This window comes from Cervus elaphus, chromosome 29 (genome assembly GCF_910594005.1).
Source record: "Cervus elaphus chromosome 29, mCerEla1.1, whole genome shotgun sequence".
In the NCBI taxonomy this organism is placed as follows: Eukaryota; Metazoa; Chordata; class Mammalia; order Artiodactyla; family Cervidae; genus Cervus; species Cervus elaphus.
This window is the reverse complement of record NC_057843.1, coordinates 48802350-48824714: the sequence shown is the minus strand read 5'-3', so window position 1 is coordinate 48824714 and position 22365 is coordinate 48802350. Positions and strand designations below refer to the sequence as shown.

Genomic DNA, 22365 nt, shown 5'->3' with positions numbered 1-22365 from the left:
TTTTCTTTCCGTCTGCAAATATGTGCTTGTTATATTGCCACCCACCATGGGGGAAGCATGATCTAGATAGACTAACCACCACCTACCCGCCCCCCCCCAATATAATTTTGATCTTTGTTTGAACATTACCTCTATGACCTTGGAAAGTGTATACAAATCACTTATATGAACATATACTAACAACCTCAGATGTTCCTATAGGAATGTAATCTGTGAAACAGAATACTACTTGAAGGTAGTCAGGGAACCTGTCTGTCCTGTCAAATCCTGGCTCTTCCACTTTCTAGGTTTCTAAGTTATACATATCAATTAACCTTATGAGCTTCCTTAGCTGCATCTCTAAAATGGGGTTAATGCCATCCTTACCAGTTTAATAGTGGATAACAAAAATAGCACTAGTGAAAATGCCTAGAGTGATGCTTGGAGTGGCTTCCCTGGCGGCTCAGACGGTAAAGAATCCACCTGCGTTGCAGGGTTCGATTCCTAGGTTGGGAAGGTTCCCAGGAGAAGGAAATGACTACGCATTCCAGTATTGTTGACTGGAGAATTCCATGGACAGAGGAGCCTGGAGGGCTACAGTCCATGGGGTGGTAAAGAGTCTGACATGACTGAGCATGCACGCACACACAATGCTTGGAGTATACTAGATTTTAAGAAATAATTTGAATCTAAATAGAAATAGAATGAGATATCTCCAAGGTAACATTCTGAATAATCATTAACTGAAACAATGATCTGATGATTTGGCATAACAATGTTTCCTGTCAACTTTGACCTTCATTCCTTCTTTCACACCCTTAATAGATGTTATATGTTCACTCTCAATTTTGTAGAAACCATTATATATTACAATTTCTCTTTGATGTCCCCATAAAATTCTTTCTGTTAAAGCTGGTCACCACATTGAGTTACTCATATATTGTGCTAACATTATTCATCTTTCCAGCTTGAATTTTGATACTTAGTAAAAGAAATATTGAGCTCGAGCAGGGGGAAAGAAAACAACCATATCCTCCAAGGAGTGTGTTTTGTAAATGTGTTGTTGGAAGCTTGAGGTGGGAGAAAGTTGGGTGAGCATGTAATGATCTTTCCCTTCTGCTCAGGATCTTAGCAAAAGCTCTTTGTGGGATTCCAGGAGCACCACAGTCAATAGGAAGTCTCAGTGAGTATTTCTGAATGTCTGTCTTTAAGCATCTTTGGCTTATGTTCTTTTTTTAACTGGACTGGGAACCAAGGTTTATTTGGGTCAGAAAAGGAGAAAAAGAGAAGTGTGTCCAACAGCAATATTTTTCTTTTGTTAGCAAGAATGACAATTATTTATTCTCCTAGCTTTCCTGTTTTTGGCAACAAGATCTCACCTTAGTGCCTTTTAAGAATATAATGAAAAAAAAAAAAAAAAAGAATATAATGAAACATGTACTATTGCAGCAAATTAACCATTTTGTCTTTTTTTGTCAGAAAAGCACACATGAAATAATAAGTATCATTTCTCATGTGAAATTTGCATTAAAAAGTAGGAATAAATCTGTCTTGACTGAAAAAAAGACTTAAAGACTAGATAGTTCTTTCCCTTAGTTTTTTTCCCCCAAATGTTTGTTTAGTTTCTAAGATGGATCTTTCTGGGTTCTCCTTAACATCCTAGTTAGTTAGTTAGTTAGTTAGTTAGTTAAGTCGCTCAGTCGTGTCCGACTCTTTTGCGACCCCATGGACTGTAGCCCACCAGGCTCCTCCCTCCTTGGGATTCTCCAGGCAAGAATACTTAACATCCTAAGTGTTCATCAAAGCAGTAACAATTTGAGAAGGTGTGAGACAGGAGGACAGGGCTAGAGAGAGCAGATAGAGAACTCACATTTTTGTAGACTTGAGACTCCTGGATATTTATTATTCAGAGAATATTGGAACACCAGCCAGGCAGATTATTCTATTTTGTTTGTCGTGTTTTATGGACTTTTCCAGTTATACCATCAAATTGACTATTCTTATAGGTAAAGCAGAAGAATTCAAAAGCATCTGTACTCTACAAAGGGGCCATTGATGTCAGGCAGGTGGAATATGATGGGCAGTTTGCAGTAGCGGTGTTTGAGATGGCCTTTTCTCTGAAGCTCCCATCAAGGTCTCTCTGTGCAAGCCTGCCTCTAGAATTAATGTGCACATGTCTTTCTTCTCCCAAAGGTTCAGTAGTTTGTGCTCATTCAGAGTGGTGGGTTATTGCGGCATGAAATTAAACAATAATTGTAATTGTACTTTCTTCCCCAAGGACCTTACATTCTGGAGATATTCTTTGAATGCACTTATTTTGACTTGCCCATGGCCACTTGTGCACTTGAGCAGGGCACGTAACCATTTAAAGACAGCTAATTTCAGCCTTGAACATTTAGGGATCACGTGGGCTAATGAAACTGATTTGTAGGCTTGTCCAGAGACATTCATAGACTCATTTGTAGGCATCTACTTTGCATAGTTCAGGAACCTTTTAGTTTAACTGATCCAGAAGAATACAAATACAGTTAAATCTTATATATGTTGTGTGATCACACAGCTAATTAAAAACAAAAACCAACAACTGCTTTTCAGTTAGCTTAGGGCATACACAGTAAACGACTTACATGCATATCTGGTGCTCATTTTTCTATGAAAATAATTGCTGTAAACTGTTTCTCTAAAAGTAGGGGTCAGATGTAACTGACACCTTTCCTTTAAAGAAATATATACACATGTATATAAATATATGCTTATAGACTCTGTATTATTTACTGTTTTTGCGTACTTTTTCTATCTTTGATCATTGAAAAATTTAAGCATTATCTAAACAACTTTAATTTTCCAAACAGGTTGAGAAGTTCAAATGGAGTTAACAGTAAGTTTTTATATTTTTTTCATATTATTGTTGGTGAGGTTTATGCTCCTGCTGAGATTTTTAGTTCTTGAAATCCTATTTGTGATTTTTGTCTACTATACAGAGTAGCAAATTCGGTAGAAAAGTAGAAAGTTTTTGAATGTCTTTCCCCAGACAAATCAGGACTGATATCTGGTTTAAAATTTTTTTGAGTAACTAATTTCCAACCATGATTTTCCAGTGAGTGAGAGTATAGTCACTGAGCTCATTTAGACTGCTCGACAACTCTTTACTGTGGTGTTTTAACACATTGCCCAATAAGAACTCAGGAGATTATATGTAGATCTTTCCTTTGTGGCTTCAGTGGGACTCTGTGCCCCAAGTGGCTAAGTAGGACCAAGCATGCTTTGGTGAGACACCTCCCTCACCGAAACCACTCTGTAGCTACTTTCAGATTTTACCCCTTTCTGTCTTTTTGACCCCTTGATACAGATCAGACACCTTCCTCTTCTGTGGTCTTGTTCCATCTCAATTTCTTGTATTTTCAGTACATTCTTTGCAGTTGATTCCTTCTCCACCTACAAAAAATTTTTCATGTACAAAAGAAAAATAGTAATCCTTTTCTTGATTTTACCTGGCTTTCAGACCGCCACTCCTGTTCCTTACCTCCAAATTAACTGAAACAGTGTTATTCCAGAAAGGAACAGTCTTTTGTGATGATCTTACCTTTTACCCAGCACCCCCAAAGGGAGGGAGTTTTTTCCTTTGCTTATCCAGCAGCAAAAAGCCAGAGACATCTGTGAAATTGGGCTCATTACGCTGCTTATTCTACAAAGTATAAAGCAGTTACCACCACGAGACCAAAGTTCTCCACTTTAATTCTGACTTTATGAAATGGCAAAACTGTTGGAAAGGATTTCTCTTGAGCCTTGTAATTTAGGACTTGAGCAGATAGAAGAGAACCAGTTGAACTTGCAAGAGGTATTCCCAACACACAGTCCTTCTGTAACCACACAAATCCCTTACTGTCTCCTTCCCTTCCACCTCCTTTGTTTCTGATATAGACCTCTTAATATGTTTCACCATTTTGTTGTCATTTTTAAGTCAGTGAAGTAGTCTGCTAATAACTTGATATTAATAACATCTTTATGTGGGCACTGCATCTTGGCAGGGAGCTCAGAGAATTGTGCTTCTGGGATGTCGTGAAATGTGATGGGCAGCTGCGTGCCTTCTGCAACCCAGAGGTGTAATTGGTTCAGAGGAAATACATCTTTGAGGCTAATATTACCTGTCTTTCTTCAATTCCCTATATAAATATATTTGGAGATATTGCATTGATGATTGGAAGCTGTCAGGATACCATGCACAATAATGTGGTTAAAGGATATTAGGCAATCTTTTTCAAAAACCGAGAAGCCATTCTGATTAACCTGTTCAATAATAACTTTGAAGGCAATATATTCATAAGTATGTATTTATCTCCAGCCAAGTAATTAAAATGTCAATCTTCTCTGTAATTTCAGAAATCTCAGCCTCCTTAAAAAGCCCTCAAGAGCCTCACCATCATTATTCAGGTAGGATGCGTGTGCACATGGATATGTCAATGGAACTAAATGTCTGTGAGACTGCATTTGGAAACAAAAGCATTCATGAATTTGTGGTGTTGATATGGCTGCAACTTGAAAAGTTGTTTACTCTGATGAGAGCACATTCAGGTTTCTTAACTTGGGAAAACAAATTGTTAGGATTTAAGAAGTTTTGGATTAAAAAAAAAAATGTTTGTATTGGTAAGTTCCAAATTGTAAAAGGGAAGGATGACCTTGAGATCTGAAAATTCCTTACAAGGTCAAAACCAGAGATCTTTGTGTTTTGGACTGGGGAGGAGACAGGCCTGGGGCTGGTTCTCTAAGGAAGGGTTTTGTACCCTCACTGGGCCCTCAGTGAACATAACCACTGAATGAATGCCAGCCCCACAGGGGGTGTTCAACAAAGACACCTTAAGGGATGTTATTAAACAAGACGTCAAGGGTCTTGACTCTCTTAAGCAACATCGCTTCCCAGTGATTCAGTAGTCTTTCTTTCAAAGTGGGAATAATTGTACTTGCCCTTCCTGAGGAGCAATCTGCCAAAGGGCTAGTTGAGAATAAAGGAAACCCTTTGAAATGCAAAGTAATGTAACAACCAACTGGACTCATGCCATTGGGTGGTCTTTTGGGTATCATTGCTCTCAGCATTGGTTTGGATACTACATGACTGAACTCTTTATACACTCTTAAAGCTGGATACAAGAGTACAAGTGTATTGGTGTGATAATTACCATTATTATTATATCAAGGTCATGTGTTCAGGGTTCGGTAAAAGGCTACCTTATCCTGAATTCTCCTCTGTAATGAATAGTGTTTCAGTGAATTTCAGACTCCACATTCCAGGCTCTCATAACTGGGTCTTTCAGCTTAGCAGTAATCTGTTATTTTGACTCCAGCTGTCAGCTGAAGAAAGTCTCTGGTGAGGAACACTCTAACTGACATTGATTCTGATCTGTTAGGATACAACTCGTAACAGGAAAATTCAGAGCACTTGCTTCTAATTAAAATTAGTCTTCAGCTCTCTCTGGGAAAAGAAGATGAACTCTGCAAAATCAACAGTAGATGTCCCCACAGCCCACTGTGCATTAGATTTGATCTGGAAAGAAAAACCAGAGAATGAAGACCAAAGATTAAAAGGCTCTTTAAAAGCAAGTTCCACATATGTATATGGATTAGTGTGGTATTTGCTATTCAGGAGGGTGTAGGTGACAACCCTAGCTCAGGATTTACTAGATAATCTTATATAATCTGTTACTAAAACTGGGATATCCTTCCTGTTTAAGGCATAGTTTATTTTAAATACTGTATTATAGATACTGTTTTTGATAAAGGAACAAATAAAGGGCCTTCAAAGTAAAATATTGTAGCATTATGTGAGTATATTGATGTGGGGAGTCTTTCTATAAATTCAGTCCACTGATGCGTACTTAAAATAGTAAATCTGCTTTTGTTTGCAGCCATTGAAAGGAACAATTTAATGAGGCTTTCTCAGACCATACCATTTACACCAATCCAACTGTTTGGTGAGTGCCATTTCTACCTTCTTGAGGTTGTGCCAGAGCAAAGACAAAACATCTGAGTGAATCATAGGAGAAAACATTTTGCATAATTTTAATTGAAAATATTCTTTTACCCATGGTTGCAGTTTAGCAATATTAATTTCCTAAAATGGAAACTCTTATTAACTGCCTGGCTGGTATCTAGGCTCAAAACCTAATATACTATGGGGACAGGACTATAATGAGCAGCAGTTGGGGGAAAAAGCAATACTGTTGCACCTGGCATTCACTGATCTAAGGCTGGAAAAAGTAGAATAGAAAAGAACCAATCAGCCATACGTAATAAACAGAGAAGAAAGCATTAAATGTCAATACAGAAAAAGCTAACAGACATCTAAAGAGAAATGTTTGGTATATTGCTTTTTATTTATTTGTTTTGTTTCATGTAAACTAATTGCTCTTAGCTCAGAGAACAAACGTGATTTTTAAAGGCTGGAGTAGTAAAGAAAAACAAACTCACGTTAGCCAAGGCTACTGATATTTCTCTTTCCTGCCAGTTGACAACATAACAAGGGTCCCTGCACTGTCCTTGATCTTGATTTTCTCCCATCCTGCACATAAGGACAGATCAGGTGGCTTCTGATCGTTGATGCAAATGCCTTCTCCTTCCACTTGGCTCCACAACTGGTTGTTCAACTCAGTAGCTTTGTTCTAAATCCTTTAGGTATTTAGAACTCTAAAGAGATCTCCAGGGCCATTTATCTGGGCACCAAGAATAAATATTCAAAAGCATGTTACTGTTACCTAGACATGTTCTTTGGTAAGCAATTAAATGCAAGAGTGAGCGAATAGATTCTTTTCTTTGTAAACCAGTACAGTGTTATATAAGAAAAGTCATTTGAAACAGGTGTAAGGAGAACACAGGCCGGACAGAAGTTTTATGTAGTATGTCCCCTCTGTCAGGAAGCGTTGCACACTATTTTAGGTGGAGTCTAGGCCCCGTAAGAATGGCTCCCTGTTCAACAGCCTAAAAGTGGAAGCTGCAGAGCAGTGAGAGAACGTGTGGGTGTAAAATCTTTAAAGTGGGATTGGGTTTGTAACTGCGAGTCTGCTTCATATTAGCCATGTTACTATATTTAATCTTTACAACCACCTAATGAAGTGACTCTTCTAATAACACTTCCATTTTACTGATGAGCAAGGTGAGGCTTTACATAACTTGTCCAAAGGCACAAAGGAAGGAGGGAAAGGTTCTGGGGTATGACTTTGCTTCTAACTTTAACCTATCTCAGTGGGATAATATCACCCCCGAGGGAGCAAAAACATCTTTTTATTTTCATGTGTAAAGCACAGATACACACACACTCAGAGTTCATAAACAGATATACAGTATATCCTTGGTATTAAAATGTCAGGGAAGGGACAGTTAGGAAAAAAAACAAAAACAGTTCTAAAACAACTCCGAAGGGGGATGATAATAAACACGGGGTTTAAACTGTCTCTTTAAGAGTACTTGTCTTTAACAAAAGAAGCATAGCCTTGCTACTCTGATTTTATTTTCATCTAGTTATACTCTATAATAAGAACAACTTAATTCTTATGTGACATCTGGCACTTTGTTCATTTTTCCTCTCCCTCTTCACTGGACTCTGACACAGCCAGATGTCTGTACCTGACCCTGAACAGATGCAGTTCCCATTCCCCTCTGATCCTTTGGGAAACTGAATCGATTCTTCTGAGTTGGTATTTAGGAGGCCGTTCATGTCACAGACATAGGTCTCATTGAACCCCTTCCCTGCATCTCTCTTTGCAGTAGGAGAAGAAGTAACGGTCTACAGGCTGGAGGAGAGTTCCCCCTTGAATCTGGATAAAAGCATGTCTTCTTGGTCCCAGCGGGGGAGATCTGCTATGATCCAGGTGTTGTCCCAGGAGGAGATGGATGGTGGCCTCCGCAAAGCCATGAGAGTCATTAGCACCTGGTCTGAGGATGACATCCTCAAGCCAGGGCAGGTTTTCATCGTGAAGTCCTTTCTTCCTGAGGTTGTGCAGACGTGGCAGGAAATCTTCCAGGAGAGTACTGTGCTTCATCTTTGCCTCAGGGTGAGTCAGAGACCCAGAGCCCAGATGGACAGGTCGGAGAAAGGGGATCTGGCTCTGTCCTGGTCGAAGGCCATTACTTCAACCCAAGAGATCTTGAAATTGGGGCTTCCCTGATAGCTCAGTTGGTAAAGAATCTGCCTGCAATGCAGAAAACACTGGTTTGATTCCTGGGTTGGGAATATCCTCTGGAGAAGGGAAAAAGCTACCCACTCCAGTATTTGGAGATGGTGGTGTTTTATTATTTTTAGCTTTTACTTTTGGAGTGGGTAGTGATGGAGCTGGAGTGGGTCTCTACCTCCCAGGTAGAGACCTGGGAGGCCTCTAGTATTTCTGTGATCATTCATTAGTAGGCATGTGGTAGTAAAGCAATATTTTTATCAATGCTCCTTATTTTGCAGGAAATTCAACAACAAAGAGCTGCTCAAAAGCTGATCTATACCTTCAACCAAGTAAAACCACAAACCATTCCTTACACTCCAAGGTGAGGAAATATTGGCACCTGACCCTTCATCTTAAGTAGGGATTTCTATCAATTTTGTTGTACCCCTGTTGGTCACAAGAAATACCAAACTCATGGGGAATTTCTCCATGATCTTAATTTTGTTTTCTTCTTTAGATCGTTCTTAGAGACAGTAAAAAGAGAAGTAGACATCCCAGGGGTGTTTGGCTTAAATCACTGAATTTATGTGAGTGGAAAAGAGCAGATCAAGCAGAGGCCATGACTAACCTCTCGATTACGAAAGCAGGCAGATCTGGGGTGTTGTTACTAATATCCAGAAACATTATGGCAGGAAAACACTTCTATTGTAGGCATAGTTTCCTCTCCTAATTATCTTATAGAAATTAGAAACTTTAAAGGATTGAACTCTTATTACTTTCACCTGAGTGTTTCCGTATACTTGGATTCGTTTAGCAACACAGATCATACATAGCTCAGTGCTGAGGACTCACAGTAAAGTTTTCTTGTTCCATTTACAAGGAACTTCAATAGAGCAAGGCAAGAAAAGTTGAATCCAGTACTCATAAGAGTTCCTCAAAGAGCAGGGAGGTGGGTGAGCGTGGGGAAAGCTCCAAATCTTTGCATCCCATTTTTTTCAGTAGAAAGGCAGAGACATGTGCACTGGGGCTGCCCGGTGAAGCTAGGACATCTCCTCTGTTGTTCTCTGTCCAGTGACATAACTCACACCTTTGCTGCCTGGTGGGAAACCAGTGACCTCTTTTCCTCCTCATAGGTTCCTGGAAGTTTTCTTAATTTACTGCCATTCAGCCCAGCAGTGGTTGACCATCGAGAAGTATATGACGGGGGAGTTCCGGAAGTACAACAACAACAATGGTGATGAAATTGCCCCCAGCAACACCTTGGAGGAGCTGATGTTGGCTTTCTCTCACTGGACCTATGAGTATACTCGGGGAGAGCTGCTGGTTTTAGATTTGCAAGGTGATTGATAGCTGAGAATTTGGTAGAACAAGCATGAGGCAAAGTTCAGGAAACCCGGACCAAAGATTGCTTTCTCCTTGTCATTGTCACCTACATTTGCCCCCAGCTCTTTCTTAAAGTCACAGTGAAGATCATTCAGTGGAGACATTCCTTGGCAGTGCGTACTTTTTTTTTTTTTTTAATTTGAAAACAGAAGATGGTATCTGTTTTCTGAATTTATTTACTGTTTGTGGAACTGTCCTAAGCGGGAAGAATCAGGCAGGTGTCCTGAGAGATCAGGTGAGAACCAGAATAGGTCATGTATGGAGTTGCTCTGTCTAGCTTTGAAACGAGGTAGGGCCGTTTATGCCAGAGACATTGTACAGTGATGATCAGGAGCAGATGATATAGGCAGATGATTATCGGCCTAGAACTTAAAGTTATCTAAAATGTTAATCTAAATGGGAGAATGATTTTTGTACTAGATTTCTAGTTTTATGGCTTTTCTTTGGACTTAAGTTCACAATAACACTTAGGCATGCATTGATATGTATAGGAAAGTTGCAATTCTGGTCACTTTTCATGATTTTGAGCTCAGTACTTCAGCAGTTTATAAGTTAGCTTGCTCTCTTTGCTGTGTTCCTTGATATAAGAGTTCCTGAAAGTACAGACTTGGTCTGGGAGAGGCAACACAGTGCACTGTTATTTAATGGAAGCCTTTGATCAGTGCATCTCTCTACTAGCAACACCTCAGATGTGATATATAATCTTGCAGCATGAAACGAAGTATCTCTAGCAGGCTTTCCTTGAAGGGACAGAAGGAGATATGTATTAAGGTCAAAGTTTAGTCCTAGGGCTCACTGACTGGGGCTTTGGTTTCAAATAAGGGATTTAGCCCAGGAACTTTCAGAGAAGTTATCTCATTTAATCCCAGAAGCAGCACCTCGAGGTAGATATTATGGGGAATTTATGTCCTGAAAGTTTAAATAACTTGCCCAAGGTTGCACAGCTACCTAAGAGGGAGCCAGGATGCAGGCTTAAGCTGGTTTGATCATCCATGCTCTTTCTTGGTCACTGTTCTTTTATTTCTTTGTAAGTTTCAGATCCTTAGGAATGTTACCATGTTCTGATTCCTTTTATTTATTTTTTTTAAAAAATCTGGTCTCTCCCTTGTCCCCTCTGACTTTTCCCTTTCTCCAGACCTGGGATTCTGTGCCAAAACCAGGCTTGGAGGCTGGAGACAGATGAAATGAGCAGGCAATCCTGGGGCATTGGGAGCAATGTTCACTAAGACTGCAAACCCATTTTGATTGAAATTTGTGCCATGTGCTCAAGGATGTGTCTGTATATATGTATATGCATATATATATATACACACACACACTTTTCAAATGACACATAAGTCCTTCTGTCCTTTCATATCTGTGCTGCTCACAAGGTTGAGTTATATTTCTAACCCTCAAACACAATATTTTTAAGAAGCAATATAAACAAAGTTGAAACAGTCAAGATGATTCAGTTTTAAGCCAGCGAGTACATGATCCATGTAAACCCAGCACACTGATGCCCTAGGCATCTGCTTTTGTAGCTCATGTTGGGGAAAGGTTGATTGTTTTCATCTGTACTTGAGTGTCTGTGCTTTGAGGTTTGGGTGGAGATGTTTAAAAAGTAAAAAACAAACCAAAAAACAACCAAAGAAAAACTTTAAGGAATTAATGATGACTCTTCAGTGTGTTTTGTATTCCACTTGAATAGGTTTTTGTTTAATGATGTTTATGTTTGGGGATTTTTATGTCTCTTAGTAATCCAAAGTGACATTAAACAGAACAAATACTGCGTTGATAGTCTTGGGGGGAAAAAGGAATTAACTTTATTTTTTCACTGGGCAATTATGTGAACTGCAGAAATAGGCCACTCCAAATAAACTATGTCAAAACACTGACCTTCAAAGAAGGGAAGAATGGACATCATAGAATGAGCATGGAGAAATTGAGATACTTATTGGAGTGTTTTGCCAATTGTTTAGCCCTGAATTTATGGAAGAATGTGAATCCTGTAATAGTAATTATACGCAGTTATAATACTACTCTACTAACTAGCGTTTCCTGGTTATTTTGTGTCAAATACTTGGCTAAAGGCTTATGTGCCTTAATATATTTAATTCAAACCAGGTTGGAAAGGAAAAATGGGAGAATATAGTCTTAAAATATCATAACAGTTTTCAGTTCAGTTACGTTTTATATTTATTTGCGTCGTATTTCTAGTCTTTGGAGAGACAATGTGCGTTGCCTGGGTGGCAGGGAGTGGAGACTGAAAGGCCAGTGAGCTGCAGTTAGGAGAAGCTCTGAAGCCACGGTGCTGGGGGCTGACTCCTGGCTCCACCGTGAATTCGCTGCGTGACGAGAGCGCAGCCACCTGGAGTTCCACTTCCGCATTTGTAACTGGGATAAAGCATGTTATGCACTTAACTCACGGGGCTGTTCAGGGGCCGAAATGAGGCAAGTTCCCGACCCAGCAAGTGTAGTCATTGTTCTCAGTGTTAATGTCTGTGTGGCTTGTTAACATGGAAGTTACTCTTCAGTTGTGGGTGGTCTACTCTTAGCTGTGTGGTCCTGGTGGTAACTTAAAGGACATCCCAGCTTCTGCCTTTGTAGAATGAAGCCCTGATCAGCTTGCTGTGGCTCCCTATTGCCTGGAGGGAAAGAAAGAATGAGAAATACTCTGCCCATTTATTCTTTCAGTTTCTTCTTTTCTTCTCTTTATTTTATTCCAGAGAGTGCCAGGCATAACTCAGCAGCTGCCACATCAGGCTAGGAAGCTGAATTTAGGGAGAGGCTTGACTAATTTCGTTTTTTTCTTTTTGTTATAATTAAATTTATTTATTTTTAATTGAACGATAATTGCTCTACAATAGAGTGTTGGTTTCTGCCAGACATCAACATGAATCAGCCACAGGTTTATCTATGGGGCTTGACTAATTTCTGATCACTTGTAATGATGCTGTAGTATTCATCTCCTCCTATTTAAAAACCCTACATGTGAGCGCCTGAATCATTTTTACACATGAAATCCAGTATTTTATTTCCAGCAATAGGAATGAAAAACAACTGTATTTGAAATTACAGTGGTCTATGGCGTCTTTTTTTTTTTTTTTTTTTAAGGCTCGACACAAAGAACCTTTGGGGCTATTAATTTTTTATTCAACAAAGCAGTTTTCAGTATAAGTCAGCCTTAGCAGCAGCAGCATCATGGTACATTCTGCTGCTACAAGGAAAGTAACTTCTTTCCATAGATATGGAAGTTCACTGATGTATCCCAAAGCGGTTGGGATCAGAATGTAAGTCTCTGAGCTTCTCATAAGGGCGTACTGTGTGTTGCCTGTACATGGGCACATACGCTGTGAATGCCAGTAAAGAGGCACCACTGGAATTTTTAGATGTTAAAATGTTCTCGTTTTGCAGATGTCTAGCTGTGTGGGTGGGCTTCCCTGGGAGCTCAGACAGTGAAGAATCTGCCTGCCATGTAGGAGACCTGGGTTTGATCCCTGGGTTGGGAAGATCCCCTGGAGAAGGGAATGGCAACCCTCTCTAGTATTCTTGACTGGAGAATCCCATGGACATAGGAGCTTGGCAGGCTGCAGTCTGTGGGGTCCCAAAGAGCCGGACATGACTGGGCGACTCGCACACACACAGGTGTGTGGGTGGGATAGGCACCTGTGTTACAGGTGCCTATTGAGTGACTCCTGTGTAGCCGGGAGAGGCTGGCGTGGACGTGGTGGAACGGCATGATTGGTTCTCTGAACTGCGTTCTGTTTTTCCCCCTTCTGCCATTCACGGGTCTCAATAGATACGTTTAGTGGTTCAGCTCTGAGCTGTCAGATTGGGTTTAGGGATGTAGAGGTTTGTGGGTACTCTTCACCCTCAGTCTTAGAGCAGGTTCTGTTCATTAGCAAACAGTACCTCAGGGAAGTGAGGTCATTAGAGCCTGGTTTTACCAATGGTAAGAAAATAGAACTTTAGTTCACAAGAACTTTTGATAGAATTGTTGTTTAGTTGCTCAGTCGTGTCTGACTCTTTTTGCGACCCCAAGGACTGTAGCCCACCAGGCTCCTCTGTCCATGGGATTTCCCAGGCAAGAATACTGGAGTGGGTAGCCATTTCCTCCTGCAGAGGGTCTCCCTGCATCTCCTGCATTGGCCGGCAGATTCTCTACCACTGAGCCACCAGGGAAGTGCCTTGATAGAATAAAGACAATAAAAATAGCAGTTGACATGATTCACCTTCTTCTGAATCATATGTTTTGCTAAGCAGTTTGTATATGCTGGCTCCTGTAATCCTCTCAGTAACTACGGGATAAGGCCCATGATTATTCACACTTTCAGATGATACAGCTGAGACACAGAGAGATGAAAGGTGTCCAGATTACACAGCTAGAGAGTGATGAGGCTGTGAGTGAGACCCGGACCCTTTGACTTCTTCCTATTTAACAGGCCTGCAAGACTGAAAATAAATGGGAACTGGTATGATTTTGATAGACTTTTCTCCCCCTGTAAAGTCTCCCTTTCTCCAGTTCTTTCAGTACTGTGCATATCTCCAACTTAAATTTACAATTTACTCAGACATCTGCCTAAAGCTTTCATCGTTGCTGGAAGCTGTAGGCATAAAATCAGGTCTGAGCTTAAATGTGTGAAGGATTTGTGGCCTTCACTCTCTATTGGTCATACACGGGATGTCTGTTTTTTTGTTTACTACATAGTGCTGTTTATTTACTAAAATAGTTAAACAAAGTTGTTCTTTTTATTTACTGCATGTTTGCTATATATAGTTAGGGTCCTGCTAGGCTGTTTCTTCTTATATCTGTAATGAGAAAAGTATAAAGAGCCCAGCTTCTCCCTATGACATTTTCTTTAAAAAGGATAGCATATTTGCATACTTCCCCATGAGCCTATGTTTCAGACTTATTTTCCCTTTCCTTATTCAGAATCAGTGCCCAAAGAGATTCTAAGCTAGGCGTTCTTAAAGGGTCCCTGGGTAGAATTCGGAGGGTCTGTGAACTTTGATGAAAAAACAAATTAAGGTTATACCTTTATACTAATCTATAGCTGAAAGTTATCATTCCCTTCAATTATAGTGGAGACAGCAAACCACAGTGGTATTAGCAATACCCATGACTGTTTGCAATAGCAATTACAGATGTTAACATGGCAAATACAAATATTTTTCTCAAAATACAGGTTGTATTTTTATTATTTGAATGTTATAGTGTTATTAGACTTGTGCTTGATCCTGTTAGCTAATGTGCTAATAAAGAAGCACATGTATTGCAAAACTATTTAAAAATATTTTAATCGCTGTATTTCAATATCATGGTTTCCTTTGTAATCTTATGTATTCAAATTACGCATTTTAAAGCATTATTCTGAGAAGGGGTTCCCTTAGCTTCATCAGGCTGACAAAGAGTATCATGATACAAAAAGTTGGAACCCCTACCCCCTGTCCCCACTTAAAACAGGTTATTTTCCTAAAGAAGTCAGTTTCTCAGGGGAATGGCTTATAAATTGTAAGGATTACATTTTCCTGTGAAAGGTGCCAGTATATGGTAAAAAGTACAGAACATGGTAAAAATCTTTCTTTTTTAAAGTAGTGGTTATAAACATGTTTTTTTTTTTAACCAAATAGAAACACATAATAATGTTTTACATTTTATGTAATTTTAAGTAGATTTCCCACGAGGTTGGTCTCTTCCAAGCCAGGAGAACCAGTGCTGATTAGAGTATGGTCTCAGAAATTGCTGGCTTATGCCCACGTGGTGCACTCAACCCGTCTGACTGGCTCACTTGTGAAAAAGGTGCCTGTGGAAGTCAGTCTCATCACCACTTGCATTTAATAACAGAGATTCACTGTGATGTTGAGCCTTATTTTGATAAACGTTTGTTTGAAATTACACTTACATTGTCTTTTTATGCTTTCATGCCATTTTTTAAAGAAGTAAAATTTGCTGAAGGATCACATACATTCAAGAAAGTGCACACAGCATAAGTGTACATCTCAAAGAATTTCCACAACTGAACACATGTGTATAACCAGCACCCAGATCAAGAATGCAGGCTGTTTGTATTCTTCTGTTTCTAAACGTTATAAAAATAGCATTTGTTGTGTGTCTTTGATGGACCAGAGGTGGGTATCTGCAGAACCACACAGTACCTTGCACCTTGCTGAGCACTGATGGACTCCATCTAAACAGACCATGGACTAGGCAGAGGGGCACAGGCTTTGGCTCAGCTTGAATCCTGTTATGACCTCTTGTGGTCTGTGCAACCTCTGACAAATTGCTTAATATCTTTGAACATCAGTGTACTCATTGGTAAAATAAGGCTATCAGCATACTAATACTTGTCTTTCATGATTGCCAAGAGTTAGAAAAAATAAAATTAGACTGTCTAGTGTATACGAGTGATATATGAATGATGGATGCCATTGTCAGTAACTGTGAACACTTCAAAACGCACTCATTTGTAGCCTAGAGGTTTATTATTAGCGTAATAGAGGGGGTTGCAGGAGATAGTGCATTAACTAAAGTTTTCAAACTTGCTTGGACAAGTTTTATAGTATAGTAAATTCATATGATGTTGAATTTACCACAGTGTGGATATAGGTTTAAAGAAAGGAAATAAAACTTGGTTATTATATTCTTAAATTTCTGAGAAAGTGAAACTCCCCATTTACTAAATGAATTTTCTTTTCCTTTGGAGGTGTTGGAGAAAATTTGACAGATCCATCTGTAATAAAACCTGAAGACAAACAGTAAGTTAATTTATCACTTAGAAAATTGCATTTGACACATTGTACATGATTTCTTAAACATAATTTTTAAGCACTTATATATCTTGCCTAGATCCTAGGAAAATTTTGAGGCAGCTTTTGTCCATGCCTGTATCTATATCCCCAAATATCTGTATCCAAATATGATAAAATACAGTAAGATTTAAAATACAGTTTTGAAGAATGCATAGATTAGGAAATGAGGGCCAAAAAATAAGCAGAATATGATTAAATCTGAAGTTGTTAGTACATACACAAAAATGGAAATTATATAAAGACCAATGCTGTAGCCAGAAGTTTGTTGCAGATTTGACTCTGAGTTTTCTAGTATCCCAGACAAAAGAGAAATATGGGTAAGTTCAGCCTCTATAGGCTTTGACCTGAAGACAATGTCATAGGAGAGACAGTTTCCTTTGTTGTCGTCACAATGGAGTCATTGTATTCTTGTCATGGGTAGTGTCTTCCATCACATGCCTATAAAATTAAAGCTGGGGGCAGAAAGTGTGCTATTTAGTAACAGCAAATCTGTGAGAGGCCCAAACTGTGGGGCTTAGATATGGAGTCATCAGATTGTCTATTAGTTCAGGATGGTAAATTATACAGAGAGATGAGTCATCTGCCTGTCCTTTGAATTCCCATGGACATTTTATCCCATGAGCAGACTTTTGGGAGGACTTGGCAGTAAAGGATCTGAGGTGGTATTAAAGGTGGAGTAAAAAGAAGTGATGATTAAGGAAAAAAGTGGTGATTAAGGATGGATCAATATAGAAAAACGACAGTGGTTTTCAAACATAAACTTTCATCATAATCACCCGGAGAGCTTGTTAAAACACAGTTTGCTGCCCTTTACCTCCAGCTTTTGCCCCTGGTTTCTAATTCAGTGGGTTTGGGATGGGTTCACATAATGTCGCAAGTTCCCAGATGATTCTAATTCTGCTGGCCTAAACTCCACACTTTTGAGAACTGCTGGCATATGACATCGGAGAAGGCAATGGCAACCCACTCCAGTACTCTTGCCTGGAAAATCCCGTGGACGGAGGAGCCTGGTAGGCTGCAGTCCATGGGGTCACTAAGAGTCGGACACGACTGAGCGACTTCACTTTCACTTTTCACTTTCATGCATTGGAGAAGGAAATGGCAACCCACTCCAGTGTTCTTGCCTGGAGAATCCCAGGGACAGGGGAGCCTGGTGGGCTGCCGTCTATGGGGTCGCACAGAGATGGACACGACTGAAGCGACTTAGCAGCAGCAGCAGCATATGACATTTTAATTTCTTAGTTGTCCTAAGTGTCTAAACTTGGTCTGTGAGGTGTGTGTGTGTATGTGTGTGTGTGTGTGTATATTTATAAAAATGGGTGATTTCTATATGATGAACTCTGAAACTTATTTCCCTCCCATGGACTCATATTGTAATTATTCACTACTTTAATGCTACATTCTTTTACTGAATGATTTAATCTAAATATGGTACCATCTGTAGGTGTCTCTACAAGGAGGTACATCTAAAAGTGTATTAGCTGTTTCTTTGAATCAGGTGAGCTAGAGAAAATAAAAGTGAGCTATATTGCTCCTCTGCATCCAAACCCCATGATATTTGACCCTGGAGTTCATGCTGTAACCCTTAGTGTACAGATAAAGGCTTTGCTATTCTTTTAGCTAAAAATATGTATTATTTCTTCAGTGGTCCTGTATGCCCAAGAGTTTGTAGTAGAAACTTTTTATAATTTTGCAGTGAAAATTTTTGCATATATAATGAATCAAGTTTATGTATACTTTATGTATATCATTTATTAAATTTGACCTTGGTATGTATATTTAATATGACCTGAATATTTCCAACTTTTCGAATTCTAAGAAGATTATATTATTCCTCTTGACAGTTGAGTATTTAATTGCATTCTATAAGCCAGTGTGTCTCAATTTCTATTAGGGTCACCTAGGGAACTTTAAACAAAAAAGCTGCTCAGAATTATCCTCAAGTCAGAATCTCAGGATGGGACCCCGATGTCTGTATTTTTCAAAAGTTTCCCATGTGGGCAGTCAGGGTTGGGAGCCTCTGTCTTATAGCAAACATTTTTTAATGACTGAGGATGGGAACACTGGAAACTGATAGGTTGGTATCACTATAGCCTGTCTGGTTTTGTGGGGTCACCTAATTTTGGTGCAAATGTTCTTCATCTTCATGGTGAAGATAATAAGTACTATTTTCTCACAATGTGGAGAGTAACATCTGATTAGTTCAATGAGGCTCACATTTCCGGATGCCTCTTATATGTTAAACTTGTGCTACACAAAGCATGGGCCAGGATCAGTAGCACCAGCATCACCTGGAAGATGGTTAGAAATGCAGCCTCCTGAGACCCTGCCTTTGTTGTTGTTCAGTCATTCAGTGGGGTCCGACTCTGTGACTCCATGGACTGCAGCATGCCTGGCTTCCATCCTTCACCATCTCCTGGAGCTTGATCAAATTCATGTCCATTGTGTTGGCGATGCCATCCAACCATCTCATCCTGTCCCCTTCTCCTCCTGCCTTCAGTCTTTCCCAGCATCAGGGTCTTTTCCAATGAAAAGAAGATCTTCAGGTGATTTGGTGTAAATAAAAGTTTGAGAGGGACTTTCCTGGAGAGTCAGTGGTTAAGGCTCCATGCTTCCACTACAGGGGGGCGTGAGTTCCATCCCTGGTCAGTGGAACTAAGATGCTGCATGCCTCGCAGTGCAGCCTACAGCCCCCCGCCCCACCAAAAAAAAAAGTTTGAGGAGCAAGTGCTGTCACATGTTGTTTATTTTACTCTTAACAGTAACCTTAGAAGGAAATGTCTTCAATCCCTGTTCACAAATGAGGAAACTGAAGCTCAGTGGAGATGGTAACTTGCCTGTGAGGAGAAAAGGGTCAATGAAAAGGAATGATCCTCTACCAAGAGGGAATATATTTTGTGATGCAAATTCTGATACTGTCTCTAATGCCTGTTGTCTCATAACTTTCCCCAACATGTGAACTTTGCCCTTGCATGCGAAGACCAAATCATTACACCTTCTCTCACAAATCCTCTCTGGCCACTCACCTTGGTTCCTCAGGTCACTGACCCTCAGTGGAGGTTGCCTCAAGTGTTATTAGTAGTTTGGGATTGCATCTTTTTTTTTTCCCCACTTACTGCATTGATGGTTTCAGGCATTTGACAAGTATGAAATGATAATGATGAGATGTTCTTTAGTAAATCTCTATGTACATGGCACTAATTAGCATTTCCTCGAATGTGAAACCAAGTTACCACCTGCTTTCCTGTGCTGTGAAAAATCTGGAAAACAGTTGTATATTTTTTCAGACATGGTTGTCTGAGACTGCAAGGCTGTAGGCATGGTGTATTAGTGTCCCTACAACCTTCCTTCACTCTCCACCGCTCAGGGAGTCGTTGAACCCCTGATACATACATATTACAGTAATTTTGATTATTTTGTCTTAACTTTAACAAAGCTCATAGAGGGAAATTGTTTTGTTTACAGCTTTTATCTGAGAATCAGTGTTGCATATCTAAGTTGGGAACTTTCATGCTTTACTGGGGGGAAAGAAATAGCAGTGTGGAAGGCAAAAGAGTGATATATTCCAATAGGGTCATGCCAGAGAGACTAAAAAAGGAATCCTGCAATTTTAATGACTCAAAAACCACCTTTGTTTTTCATATTATCAGCATCATAGAATTCTGGTACTAAATACTGTGTGATTCTACTTCTTTGCCACATTTGGTTTCACCTTAAAGAAGTGATTCCTTACCGTGTAGACTGAAAGAGGAATAGTTAACAAAAGGCAGCTTATGCAGCCTGGTAAACACCACAAGAGCTGTATTGTGTAAGGGCGATTGAGTGACCAGGAAAGTTAATCCTGGGTGTCTGTTCATGTCATCTTCCCAAGAGGTTTCCTCCACCTACCCGCCTCAGAGCAAAGAGGCAATCTGAGATCAAACTGACATCAGCCCTCGTTCTGAGCTTGGCACATCTTCAGAGCAGCTACTGTTATTCTGCCAAAAGGAAGTGGAAATTGAGATAAATGTTTCAATACTCAGATGGAAAAAAAAAGTCCATTTTTACACCACGTCCCTTTTGAAAAACCACATTCCTTAGAAGCAAAGTTTATTGTTTCCTTTTGTGATAGTTTGCTTTTCTTTTTTCTTAAGACGTGGTATTTAAGAGCGGTAATTGAGTTCAGATTTTAAAATGTGCTGTTTTCCACTCTGCATGTCATTAAAATAAAATATTAGCTTTCATAAAGTTTCTTTGGAGGTATTTCTGATGTGCTGTGTTCCATGGTGTGTAGCATGTCAGCCGAAGAATGGTGCTTGTATGTGATCTAATAATGGGTAAACTTTGACCCTGGAATCTATTATAATTTTATAGTATTATGAGAATCTATAATAGATCACTTACAGAGTGGTCAAAATGTGCCTACTATATATGATTCTGTTTGTAATTTTGTCACCTAAGTTTACTTCCATAAAATCATTGTCTCTTACTTGTCACGTCTTTTCACTGAGAGCCCAGAAAACGGCCATAGCAGTTTGCAGAGTAGAAGGAGCTATCGAAAGAGCCATGAATCCTGGGTGTCGGATTTTGTTGGGCTTTTGTGTTTGAGGACATTGATTATGTGCAGAACAGTATTTGGGTTTGAAATAATGCACATCAGTCTTTTCAGAAGGGGTTCTCCAATAGCAAATTTATTTTATTGCATACTTACCTTTCGGGTTTTCTAGTAGAACAGTTGGTAGTGAATGTCATTCTCTCACCCCATATGCATGAAAAAGGGTCTCACTGTATTTTGTTTTACTGTGGTATATAGAAAATTCACTTTTCTATCAGATTAGTGTGGAAATGAGTTTCACAGTAGGTCTTGGAGTTGGGTACAAAGATTGAAGTGCATTTGAATTTTAAATGTGCAGACCTAACATTGTTGCTTCCCCAAAGTGCTCTGTTCTTTGTTGGCTCCTTCAAGTTTACTGGGTTACTATGGGATACTGTTCGGTATCTGAGAGAATCCTAGTTGAGCTCCTTTTTCTTAGCTGTGATCTAATTGATATTCTGATATTTCCTCTAGATCAAGAGGAATGGTGTTTGGACCAGCCAACTTAGGGGAAGATGCAATTAGAAGCTTCATTGCAAAACATCGTTGCAACTCCTGCTGCCGGAAGCTCAAACTCCCGGGTATGCCCCAAACAATTCTATTTTTCTCTAAGTAAATCTCTCATTGAGCAACAGCCATTGTAACCTGGGATGGAGTAGAAAATCTTAATCACTTTTTTATCTCATTCGCAGTCGAGGCCTGACTTTCTGACTGCAAATTTTTCAAGTCTCTCAAGGGATTAAAAGGACAGAGATTTACTTCAGGTTCTGCCAAAATGTGATAAAACAACATCAGGTCCAATGCTTGTCACAGTCTCTCTAAGGGAAAAGTTCCACCTACTTAATTGGGGGTAAAATTGGATGGAGGCAGATTCCCCCCACCGCACCCCACCCCTTGGATCTTGTGTGATGCCCACAGTATTTCTGTTCTGTTCCTATTTACTCATTGGACATTTGGGAGGCTGGGGCATGGAGGGAAGTGACAGCTATCAATTAAAGTAGTGCCTTTTATGATAAAAACTTACCCCTGTCCACATACATTACAAGATATGTTTTTAAAATCTGATTTGATAGTGTGACATGCTTTCTCTAAGACTAATAGACTCAGCACAGAAAAATATTCCTAACATAAAAGGCAACAGCCGGAGGTCTGTGGGCCCCAAGTTGGCAGCCCCAGCTCTGTCGCATTCTTTCCTTTTATCTCAGAAGGGATGCTTTATGTCTGTCTCAGCTCACTCCCTGTTTCTCTAAGGTTGTACCACACTTGTTCTTAAAATGGAATTTCACATCTTTTAAGCTGAGTAGCCCTTCCAGCCTTATCATTAGTGATTGGACCCCAAATTGGAAATCAGTAAAAGATCAACATCCACTGTAACTTAGGATGGAGTAGGTGAAAATTTACAGCAAAGAAAGGCAATTTCTAATCTTGTTGGAGTTGAAGGTAGGAGTTGCTCTTGTGGGCACGATGCAGCAGGAGACTGGGATGGGTAACAGCTCC

The 22365-nt window shown here is 39.7% G+C and overlaps 1 protein-coding gene across 3 annotated transcripts in view; it reads left to right on the top strand.

Annotated features, from left to right (window-relative positions):
• TRPM6 (transient receptor potential cation channel subfamily M member 6) overlaps positions 1-22365 on the top strand; it is a 174724-nt gene that overhangs the window by 146014 nt on the left and 6345 nt on the right. For all 3 annotated transcript variants that reach the window (XM_043891277.1, XM_043891278.1, XM_043891276.1), the window contains 9 exons: positions 1104-1162; positions 2832-2857; positions 4360-4410; positions 5880-5945; positions 7735-8021; positions 8420-8502; positions 9254-9459; positions 16190-16241; positions 21343-21449. In XM_043891277.1, the coding sequence (XP_043747212.1) occupies positions 1104-1162; positions 2832-2857; positions 4360-4410; positions 5880-5945; positions 7735-8021; positions 8420-8502; positions 9254-9459; positions 16190-16241; positions 21343-21449 (937 nt within the window). The remainder of the gene's footprint in view (positions 1-1103; positions 1163-2831; positions 2858-4359; positions 4411-5879; positions 5946-7734; positions 8022-8419; positions 8503-9253; positions 9460-16189; positions 16242-21342; positions 21450-22365) is intronic.